The 11,413-nt window shown below is 57.6% G+C and overlaps 1 protein-coding gene across 1 annotated transcript; it reads left to right on the top strand.

Annotated features, from left to right (window-relative positions):
- The first annotated feature begins 16 nt into the window (after nucleotides 1-16).
- Nucleotides 17-11,107, top strand: DPCD (deleted in primary ciliary dyskinesia homolog (mouse)). Its single transcript, XM_054034512.1, has 6 exons — nucleotides 17-103; nucleotides 1,131-1,211; nucleotides 1,903-2,027; nucleotides 2,867-3,000; nucleotides 9,722-9,824; nucleotides 10,916-11,107. The coding sequence occupies exons 1-6, from the start codon at nucleotides 40-42 to the stop codon at nucleotides 11,018-11,020; spliced, it is 612 nt and encodes a 203-aa protein (XP_053890487.1). The 5' UTR covers nucleotides 17-39; the 3' UTR covers nucleotides 11,021-11,107.
- Nucleotides 11,108-11,413: the final 306 nt, after the last annotated feature.

Here is an 11,413-nt window from a genome sequence, read left to right on the forward strand (position 1 = left end):
GAAGCGAGCCGGTTGCCATGGGGACGCGGCCTAGCCGCCATGGCGGGGCCGAGCTGGCTGGAGCGGCTGCGCGGGGCCCGCAAGAGCGCGCTGCTGCAAGACGGTACCGGGGGGCCCGGGCCGGGCGGGACCTGGAGCCACGGACACGCGGGGCGGCGGGGGGCTCAGGGCGTGGGGGGTGATGGGGGCCGGGGCCGGGGCCAGGCATATGGGGGGAGGGGCTGGGCCCGGGGAAGGTGAGGGGGGAGGGGCTGGGGATGATGGGGGAGGGGCTGGGACCGGGGGAGGTGAGGGGGGAGGGGCTGGGCCCCGGGGAGGGCCAGGGGAGGTGAGGGGGAGGGGCTGGGGATGATGGGGAGGGGCTGGGCCCGGGGGAGGTGAGGGGGAGGGGCTGGGGTTGATGGGGGAGGGGCTGGGCCCGGGGAAGGTGAGGGGGAGGGGCTGGGGATGATGGGGGAGGGGCTGGGCCCGGGGGAGGTGAGGGGGGAGGGGCTGGGCCCCGGGGAGGGCCAGGGGAGGGGCTGGGGATGATGGGGAGGGGCTGGGCCCAGGGGAGGTGAGGGGGAGGGGCTGGGGATGATGGGGGAGGGGCTGGGCCCGGGGTGGGGATGGGCTGGGCCCGGGGGAGGTGAAGGGGGAGGGGCTGGGCCCGGGGGAGGTGAAGGGGGAGGGGCTGGGCCCGGGGGAGGTGAAGGGGGAGGGGCTGGGGATGATGGGGAGGGGCTGGGGCCCAGGGGAGGTGAGGGGGGAGGGGCTGGGGATGATGGGGGAGGGGCTGGGCCCCGGGGGGGGGAGGTGAAGGGGGAGGGGCTGGGGATGATGGGGGAGGGGCTGGGCCCCGGGGGGGAGGTGAAGGGGGAGGGGCTGGGCCCCGGGGGGGAGGTGAAGGGGGAGGGGCTGGGGATGATGGGGGAGGGGCTGGGCCCCGGGGGGGAGGTGAGGGGGGAGGGGCTGGGCCCCGGGGGGGAGGTGAGGGGGGAGGGGCTGGGAGTGAGGGGGGAGGGGCTGGGGCCCAGGGGAGGTGAGGGGGGAGGGGCTGGGGTGATGGGGGAGGGGCTGGGGCCCAGGGGAGGTGAAGCGGGAGGGGCTGGGCTCCGGTTCTGGCCTCACCTTGCCCCTGTTGTGCGTAGGGAAGAGGAAGGTCCATTACCTGTTTGAGGATGGGCTGGAGATGGCTGAGGAGTACGACCTGAAGACCAGCCAGCTGCTGGGTAAGTGAGAGGTTCCCTGGGCTGGCCCCGGAGTTGCCCTTAGTAACGACTCCCCCCAGCCTGGCGCTGTAGGAATATGTCGCCAGACGGGCGGTTGGCCAGGACACAGCCTTCCCCCCGGCATGTGCAGAGTCAGTTCTGCCAGTAGTGACCCGCCTGCAACGCCCAGTGACTTCAGCAGGGCCAGCCTGGCTGCGACTGAGCGCGGAACTGGGCGCAGGCAGCGCTGAGCTCCGTGCCACCCTGGGGAACGTCTCACCCAAACGCAGCACTGCTGCCCTAAGGAATTCAGCGTGGCAGGATGGCATTGCCATCTGCATTGGCCGAGGGTGCAGGGCAGGAACACGGACCCTGGTGAAAAGTGCCACAAGGGCTTCAGTTGCCTCAGGTGGTCAAGCTTTTGGTTTTGTCTCCCTCCCTCTGCAGCGACGGTAGAGTCTTGATTCAGTACCATCTCAGAAAGAAGCGCTCCCGCGGCTGAGTCGCTGACACCACTTGCTGAGTTCAGCTGCATGGGGAGCAGCAGGCCGTTATCTGCCCTTTGGGGGAAAGGGCTCTGGTGGTCATGGGAATGAGACCCCATCAGACCCCTAGTCTGACGCAGCCAAGGCACTGCCTGAGGTGTTTGCTGGGATTTTTCACCAAGGAGCAGCTTAAAGAAAAGGGGTGACCTTTCTTCTTTCCTCCACAGCTAGAAAGTGGCGAGAGAAGACTGCTCTGGGGAGCGCCGGCAAGTGGCAGGTTGAGGTGGGAGAGCCGACCATACACGCTGCGGGAGCGCTGGAATCCGAGCTCATAAAGGAAAGCAGCTCCAATGTACGTAAGGTGGTCCTGCTCACAGCAGTAACTAGACCTACAGCCTCACAAGCTGCAACCACTGAGTGGCTGGGAGGCTGAGGTTATGGCTTATCTCCTTGGACTTGCTGCCAAGGTAGAACACTGAACTCTAGGGCCACCCCTCAGCTGTGTTAGGACTCAGGTCTTCGGCATCCAGACAGTGGGGGACTGGGGAGAAAAGGGAAGGCCTTGCTGTCTCCAAGGGACTTGTAAGTTTCCTACGTGGAGGAATCTCCTTTATTGCCCTGCTGGCTGCCTCAGTTGTCTGTCCTCCATGAAGCAGCTTGAAAGGGCACCTGGAAATTCCAGTGAGTGTAAAGCACTGAGAGGGTGACCGCTCCAGTGCCTGCTATTTATATGTCCCACATGCAGTGCTTTATGCTGGTTGGTCAATCCTCCCGGGAGGCGGGTGGGGGGAGTCAGTCTTTGTCTCCATTCTACAGCTGAGGAAATCGAGGCCCTCAGACATGCCCAGGGTAGCACAAGTTAGTGGCAAAGCCAGAACTAGACTCCAGCAGTTGTGGATTTGAAGCCCATGAGGAAAGGCAGTGGGCAGTTCCTGGAGAGCCTGAGGCCAGATTTCCTTGTACCAATGGCAGCATAAGTTTCCCTGGCCCATCTACGCAGTGGGAGAGTGATTGATAGGAAACCTACCCTCACGGTAGGTGCAGGTGCTGCCATGGAAACAGGAGAGAGAGTGCCTTGTCCCAGGCTCCATATTGCCTGTCTGACACTCCTGGCCCCAGTCAGTAACCTTAGCATGTAACCTCGGGAGCCCACCCCAGCTCTCCCATCGGCCATGTCTGTATTTGCTGTAGCCCATCTTCATGAGGAGAGACACTCAGAACAGTTTCCAGTGGCGGATCCGGAACCTGCCCTACCCCAAAGAGGTCTACAGCGTCTCCGTGGAGAAGGAGCAGCGCTGTTGTGTTGTCCGTACCAGCAACAAGAAGTCAGTAAGCACAGCACTGCCGTCACTGAACTCTCCTTGCTTGTTTTGATTGGAGCGGGATAGAGCTCGAGGGGGGAATAGGTGATCAGACCGGGGAGATGTTCTCTCCAGCCTCTGGGGGAGAGTTGGGTGGCCTGAGCCATTTCTTGGGTGATTTATACACATCCCCACCACTAGTCAACTCTTGGGCTCCCCAAACAGTTCTGCTGCACCTCAGTCCTGTCCTGCAGCACCCTCTGGTTCAGGCCTGGGGCCCCCGACATACCATAGTGGTTCCTCCTTTCCTCTTCCCTAGACTGGGGTCCCCCATGAATGCACCTCAGATATAACCTAGTCAGACAGTTCACTGCTAGCTGTTCTGAGGCCAGGCTGCATGGGGAGGAGGGGGCATTATACCTTTGAAAGTGTAATGCCTCGTGCCCCAATATGGTGGAGCAAACTGCAGAGTGTGTCTGTAATGGATGGAGTCCGTCCTCCCCCAGCACGGCTCTCTTCGTGTGGGAAGGCCCTCTGGGGGCACTGCAAGGACCACTGACCAATCCCACTGCCTCCCACTGACGGTGAGCGCTGCCCAAGGAAGGGCTTCCTCTACCCTCTCCATCCTCTGACAAACCCTCTGGTGACCATGCGATAGAACTAGCGCTGGGGAAGAGCCAGGACCCCTCCCAGCCAGCTCCCTGCTGCTTGCAGTTCTCCTCAGTTCAGTAGCTTCTCCAGCCGTCCGTAACCTGGGGCTTGCTCCCTCTCCTAGATCACCGATGTAAAACAGGCCCTACCCTGATCTGGGGGGTACCCTCCTGGAGACATCCCCGTAACTTGACACGGAGACGCTAATCAAATTCAGCAAGTCAGGGTACCTGAAGCCACAGAAAGGACCATTGTAACTACCCAGATTGGGGGTGGGGATGTAGCCAGCTGCAGAAAGGTGCCTCAGTTACCCCAAAACAAGTCAACTTTCTGATCTAGAAGTAGAGAATGCAGCCAGTGGCGAAGCCAGCCCGGCTCTGTCATGGGTAGGGAGCAGCTGTCCGAATAAAAGGAAGCTTAGGTCTGTCCACACAGCAGTGAGCCCCCAGCCCAGGTAGATAGACTCACATGACCTTGGCTTGAGCTCGCACACGGACACCTACAGGGTGGATGCTGCAGCTGGGGCTCTGAGCAGGGGTGACTAGCCCAGGTATCCCCTGGAGCACAGCGTTCCCATTGCTGTTTCTAGTCTCCTCCATGTAGACATACCCCTTGAGACCTGCGGCAGCCCTTGGCTTGTTAAATAGAATTCCCTGCTGTAGAATGACATGGTGCTTTGTACACCGAATGAGACTGGCTCTGCCCCAAAGTGTTTACAGTCCGGGTTCAGACATGGGCCTGCAGTCATGGGGACAGAAGAGGAGAGTTCAGACAAGGGAAGGAGGGATGTGAATGAAAATTCCCTTGCCTTCCATGTGCGAAAGGGCAAAGTGGGGACATTCCAGGGGTTGCTTACCCCTTGTTCTGCTCTTCTCCATCTTCGAACAGTGTCGCTGGAGCCAGAGAGCAATGAGGTTACTGGGGAGAACCCCACTCTGGAATTGCCCTGCTTAGCACCCAAGCCCTCTAGGCCAGCTCCTCGTAACTGGCTGTAGGTGGCGCTGTTGCCAAATAACTGATCCTGTGACATTTAACAAGGCCTGCACTAAAGCAAAGGGAACAAGTGGCAGCCGTAACCCTCCTCTGCCAAGTTCCCCCCGCAGCCACAGAGAGGGGGGTACGGGGGGCTGCACTAGGAACAGGACATGGCCACCCCTCAGCATCTAATAACCACAAGGTCGGAAGGATGGGGGTAGAGGTGCCTGTGCTCCCAAGGAAGTGCTGAACATTTGGGGTTCTCAGCCTGGGGAGGTGCAGGCTGAATCCACACAACTGGGACTCGAGGGGGAAGAGTGGCCAGTTACTCAGACAGAACCACGTCTCAGGGCTCAACATCACGCAGCTCAGGTTTGTTCCACCTGCTCGGAGCATGGAGCAGGGTTCAGGTGGCTGCCTCCCGCGCCCTCAATGTGTTTGCTTGTAGAGGGGTTTCTATGTAGAGGCGGCACCCTTCCTTTTGCCTCTGGAGAGCTGGTTGAGTGACAAGAATGGCAACGTTTCGGCTGCAGGCCATCCTGTGCTGGTGCATAGAGTTTTGCACATGCGTGTACATTTGCCATTTTCACCTTGAAGCTCGTTCACCAGCTGGAAGGTGGGGAGGGGGCGGGCGGACAGGGACATTCACAAATGCTCGGGAGTGAGTGGTTGCGCACAGGAGTACTGAAGTGACAGGCCATTTCATTAAGCTGAAGGGAAGGATCCTCACTGAATGGGCAGCGTTAGATGACTGCTGCTAGCACCTAGAAGCATTTTTATCAGAACCTCTCCCATCAGTCACTTAACTAGTAGCCTTGGAGCTGAAATCAGCCGTGTCCAACGACTTCTTATTTCGGGTTTGAGCCGGCTCCCCTTCAAATCAATGGGTGGTCTTCCCTTCACTGGCAGCGTGCTCGGTGCTGTACAATAGGACACCAGAGCTACGAACTGACCAGTCAACCACACAGCTCGTCTGGAACTGGATCAGGCAGCAGCAGAGACAAAAACAAAACCAAAGTAAAGGCAGATACAGTGCAGTACTGTGCTAAACAAAATACTAAACAAAATAAAGGGCAAGCTGAATGTTTTTCCTGCTTTGTAAAGTTTCAAAGCTGTATGAAGTCAATGTTCAGTTGTAAACTTGTGAAAGAACCACCAGAACTTTTTGTTCAGAGTTACGAACGTTTCAGCGTTACGAACAACCTCCATTCCCAAGGTGTTCGTAACTCTGAGGTTCCAGTGGACAATCTCAGGGCCTGACTTCGCAAGAGGCTGAACACTTTTAGTACTCACTGTTTTCAGTGGCACTCGGAGATCCTCTGTCAGGATCACAAGCCTGTGGAGGACAATGTACTAGCAAAGATAATGTGCTATGCTCCAGGCAGCACATGTTCTGAAAAGGCCACTTCTCCTCCCGCAGCAGTGAGACTCTATTCAAGCCAGTATGGTTACACAGCTGCAAAGCTAGTGAGAGATCAGAATCACACCCCAAGCCCATACAGATCAAGTACATCCATGGGGCAGGGCCTGGACTGTTGTTTGTGTTTAGTGTGCGGGTTATTGTGGCAGCGAGTTAAGGAGGGAGCTGAAAGTTGTTAGCCTGCAGATGCTTCAGGTCACTCAGAAAGGGCTTACGTTTAAAACTGCCCTGTTACTTCAATGACAAGTACCTTGGCGACGTCTGAGGAACCTTGCTATGGAAATAAAGTTATAAGGATCTGAAAATTGCTCTCCTTAAAGGACTGTCAACTCCACTGGCCACGCTGCAGCTGTGAGCACAAGCCAACCTGAGTGGGATTAGCCAGGAGCTTTACAGCTGTCTGTTTTGTGCTCTGGTTTTTAAATTAGTTTTCATTTGTTTCCTGCTGACTACGGCAAGCTTGTGCAGGGAGGAGCTAGGAGAAGTAGTTCTGAAAGCAAGTTATGGAGCAGGCCAACGTCCCTTGTGGACAATTCGGATAGATCACTTGGTTCTAGGCCCCTGGTGCCCGATTCTATCCACCGTAGCCAGTGGGAGCTCCATCACTGACTTCATTGAGAAGGATCACACCCCCTACAGATGACAGGTGCGTTGGGCACAATGCCTTTGATAGTTGAATTCTTCTGGATCCTGGATCTAGACCCTACTTGACTAGTAATAAGCAGACACTGGTAAAGGAAATGAATCCACAGGTGGTTAATGCACCATCACAGGAGAGAAATTAACCATCCCAGAGTTCCCACAGCACTTCGCATTTCAGTTAACTCTTTACCCAGGGGAACACAGCAGTTCAAAGGGGAGAGGTTCTGGTGGGAAAGCAGTCGCAACTGAATGTCTGGACTCTGGCTCTAAGTCCTCAGTTACTACATTGCAGTCAAGGGTTTCGTAAATAGAATTCTCTCTCCAAGTAAACCCATTTCAGACAAGACGAGCAATGAATTCACTTAAGCAACACATAACCTCTGCCAGCATCTAGTCAAGGAGCGGCCCGAGAGTGCAGTTCCGCCCTCTGCCACAAGGGGAGAGCCAAGGGCAGAGAATGCCAGTGGCCCGAGCAGGGCTAACAAGTCCATTTGCTGGCCTCTGAGCAAGAGCCACACACCCAAGGCAAGGGGTGCTGGTAGCTTCCGCCCAGTCGCTCCCGTTCCCTCTGGCCACGGGGAAGGCTGCTCAAGTGGGATTTGCCTAAAACCTCTTGCTGTAAAATAAATCCATTAAAGTAAATTCTGAAAACAAAACCACAAAGCCGCCTCCTCCCCGCCCGCCGAACCTGATTCAATTCTTGAAGCCAGAGGTAGCGGTAATGTTACCAGGAGGAGGGGGATGGCCAGGCAGATCTGGTTTCCTTTGATCTTGTCACAGATTTGAGTTTGAGGCCAGTCAAAGCCATTCTTCTCCCCTGCTCCTTAGTCCTGGGGCAGCAGAAGGCTGGTGTTTCCATTGATGGCTCCCGAGCCCTTTCAAACAGTGGGTTTTTCTGTGTACTGCGGTTTTTGTCTAAGCGGTAACACTTCCTTACCATGTCTTTGTGTTCATCTAATCTCTGCTGTTTAACCTTTGACACTTCCATTATTATCCATGTCTGCCACCTTTCCCAAATACCGACAGCAGCGACAACACAGAATAGTTTGAGCCCTGCGGTAACAAACCGCTTGCATTCCTCCTGAGCGGGAGAGCCATTTGCCCTTTGTATCTGTTTTCACCAGGACTTGGAAAATAAACTAGCTGCACTTGGGGCAGAGGTAGAGAGACGCTGGGCTTCATGCAAAGCCAGCTTAATGGAGGTGAATCGCTCATGCTCTGACAGTAGGAAATAAACCCTTTTCCGGTCAGTTCGGGGCACCTTGGGGCCAGAAACGTGTCAGTTTCACAGGCCAATGGGGCTGCAGGCCTTGATGGAGGATGAAAGCCTGAAACCTCAACAAGGGCTGGAGGGGGGATACCCTCCATGGAGATGGTTCATCAGCCCCCAGAGGGAGAGGATGGCTCAGCGTCAGCCAGCAAGCCGCAAGGGGCGGGGGCTTGTGGTGAAAGTCCCGGCCATACTGGGCCAGACCAAAGATCCGCCTAGCCCAGTCTCCTGTCTTCCCACAGTGGCCAATGCCAGGTGCCCCAGAGGGAATGAACAAAGCAGGCGACCGTTGGGTGATCCATCCCATCGCCCATGGGGCTCTCTGTGCCTTACCTCAGGCAGGAAAATGAGGCTACAAGGGCTTATTAGTGTGTTAATGGGCCACGTGCACCTACCTCCTTCCCTGCCTGGATAAGTCTGCTCCAGCACGCAGCACAAAGCTCCCCAGACTACTCTGGGAAGCTGTTCTTGGTTCTGGCTGCCCAGGCGAGAGCGCTGCCCCTTTCTCCACAGCCCACGCTAGCCCAGACGCCCTCAGCTGGAATGCAGGGTAGCAGCGATGGCGGCGTGAGGTGGGACTACACGGAGAGGCGTCAAGAAGCAGGCTGCCGACAGTCCCTTTTTGTAGGGAGCCAGCGTGATCCCCCTGGAATCCTGTGTCCCAAGAGCGGCGCCACGTCACCGGAGAGGGCAGTCAGGGCAGTTCCGAGAAGAACAATAGAAATGATTGAATCAAGCTGTCCAGTCCCCCAAACAACTGAACGTTTATGGCTCCCGGAAGAGACGGCCAAGCAGTGGAGATGCGGCTACAACTATTTCAAGAAGAGAGGAAGGATTTCGGAGAACTAGGCGGGATGGGATCGGGTGAATAAAGGGGCGAGTTTGAGGTTCAGTAGCAAGGAGACCTGGCTGAGCCAGCAGGGCTGACCCTTGAATAGTTCCCCAGGGGATGAGAGCTCCAGTCATGGGGACATTTAAAGCCAGATGTGACCAAATACTTGACTGTGTTGGAAGGCACAAGCCTGCACTGAGCCCCAGGTGATGGGCTAGCTGGGACCCAAGGAGCTTTTCGTTTGGATTTCTGATTACAGGTCCTGGGCCTGGAGAGCGCAGCAGAGGCACGTACCAGCTAGTAATGCTGAACTTGAGGAACAACAGGTGCCTCTTCCCTTGGGAGCGCCGCTGTCCCCTCTGCGCCCAGCAGACCTCGGAGGAAGCGCGAGGCTGTCCTACGTGCCCCTTGCCAGGCCGGCTGCACTCCATCTCAGAGCCCTTGTGCTAAGACAGTGGGAAGGCCAACGCCCTGCCCACGTCGGCCCCTCATTCTCACTCTGCTCGGAAGCTCGGGCTAGATTTGGAGAAGCCAGTTTCTGAGACACGCTTGGCTCAAAGGATGCAGCCATGGGAGCAGCTCGCCTCTCGCTACGAAACCATGGACTTGCAAAAGCAGCTAGAGCGAGTCTGGCCTGGGCCCCTCCTGACGGCAGGGCTGCCTTTTCGAGCGGCCACTCCTTTCGCATCCCTCCATTACTGGGGTCCCCACAGCAGACACCTGGGGTCAGATTTGCAGAAGTGCGGAGCACCTGCAGCGGTGGCTGGGGCGCTCAGCTCCTCACAACTCGGTGGCCACTTGGGAAAGCTTTGGCCCGAGGGAGGTGCAGGCAGGGCTCTGGCTGAGGGGGGCGGGAGCAGACTGGCCTGCCGAAGGGCAGCGTTAGCCTAGCAGAGTCACCTCGCTGGTGTGCAGGACAGAATTTCAGTCTCTCCCCTCTCGTGTTCTTGTGCAGGTATTACAAGAAGTTCCCCATTCCTGACATGGACAGATTCCAGCTTCCCCTGGACACGGCTGCCCTGAGCTTCACTTATGCCAATGCCACCCTCATCATCACGGTGAGATTCCAGCCCGCGCGGGAGCTGTCCAGCCTCCGTTTCACAGCTAGGGTGTGGGAGGCCGAGAGAGGAGATTTGCCCAAGGTCCCAGAGGGGATGCAGTGTCAGAGCTGACCTGCCTGCTGGGTACTCGTGCAGTACCTTTGAGAGCCAGTGTATGTGCTGACAGTCCGCCCACTGCCAGGCAGCCCTTGGGCGCAGGGATGTGCTCTCTGCCTAGCTCAGTGTGAATAGTGCAAAGTGGTACAGAAGGGCCTTCTGCAGTGCCGTCCCCGAAGCCTGGAACACGCCCCTTCCTGGGGCAGCAAACTCACCCCCTCTCCTTCGTCAGGCCCCCCGCACCAGCTCCCTTTTCCTGGGGGGCCCCTCAGTGTTACTCCCAGGAGAGTCTTGGGATGAGTCTCCCACACAGGGAGGATGTGCCAGCTCTGCAGTGAGACACAGCTGTGGGCTCAAGGTACTCGCCAGCTGGGGGGGAGGGAGTGGCTGCCTGCAGCCATCGGAGGCGAAATGGTCACCTCAGAGCTGCAGCTCCTTGTCTGTCCCAAACGGAAAAGGCCAGCGACCACAACGTCTGCTGGGAAAGGATCCTGGTCAAGGCAGCGTTCAGGGCCTTCTGCTGCTCCAGAACTAGGCCAGCTGGACCATCCTGTAGCTCTGGTCTGACCTGCCTGCCGCAGACTAGGGCATTTCCCCGCTGATCCCTGTATCCAGCTCCTATTCTATTACACGCCTAGGCCAAGAATTCAGCATGCACTGAAACTTCCCAGGGCTCTCCTGCTCCGCTGCTCAAGGAAGTTCCTTCCCCGTGGCCCGGGCGGTACCCGCTTGGGGGAGAAGGGGGAGCTGCAGGGCTCTCGAGGTGAACCTGACACCTTCTGCCTGTACTCTAAAACCCATCCCAAATTGTGGCCAATGGTCCCTAGCCTGGGTGCTGCCCCAGCGGGCACCAGTCGGATACAGGCAGGCGGCAAAGGAGGCACATTTCACGCTGCTTTCTGCCTGGATCCATGCTGCCAGGCAGGGAAGCTGCTGGCCATGCAGTGCTGGTCTGAATGGGAGCCCTGAGCGGCCGTGTCTCTTCCCTGCAGTACCGGAAGCCCCAGGAGATCCTGGCTGCGGAAGAAGAGCTGCAGAAGGAGCTGAAGAAGATCAAGGCGGCGAACGATGGGGACGGGGAGTGCAAGACCCAGTAGGCAGTGGCTATGGGGGGGGTTGGGGTTCTCCTGGCAGAACTGCGCACTATTTATTTGGATTTTTTCTAGTAAAATGATTTCCACAGGGAGGTTGCTTGGTTTGTGAGAATCGGCCACACCGCACTCAGGTCTGGGGACACAAACCTCAGGGCTGCGTCCTCTCGGCTGACTAGCACTGAGCTACGCAGTCCCTCCGGCAGCATGGGAGGCCAGAGAGTGAGGGAAATAATGCTTTCTCCTCCCCCGGGAGCAGACGCTCCGAGCTCCCCCTGAACGCTGTGGAGCTATTTGGAGATGGCTCCCAGCGGCGCTGACCCAAAGCAGACAGGGGGTTGGGTTTGTGCCAGGAAGAGCAGGCTTTGCAGGGGCTCCCCTGCCTGGTTGTGTCAGAGG

This window comes from Malaclemys terrapin, chromosome 7 (assembly GCF_027887155.1).
Source record: "Malaclemys terrapin pileata isolate rMalTer1 chromosome 7, rMalTer1.hap1, whole genome shotgun sequence".
Taxonomy (NCBI): Eukaryota; Metazoa; Chordata; order Testudines; family Emydidae; genus Malaclemys; species Malaclemys terrapin.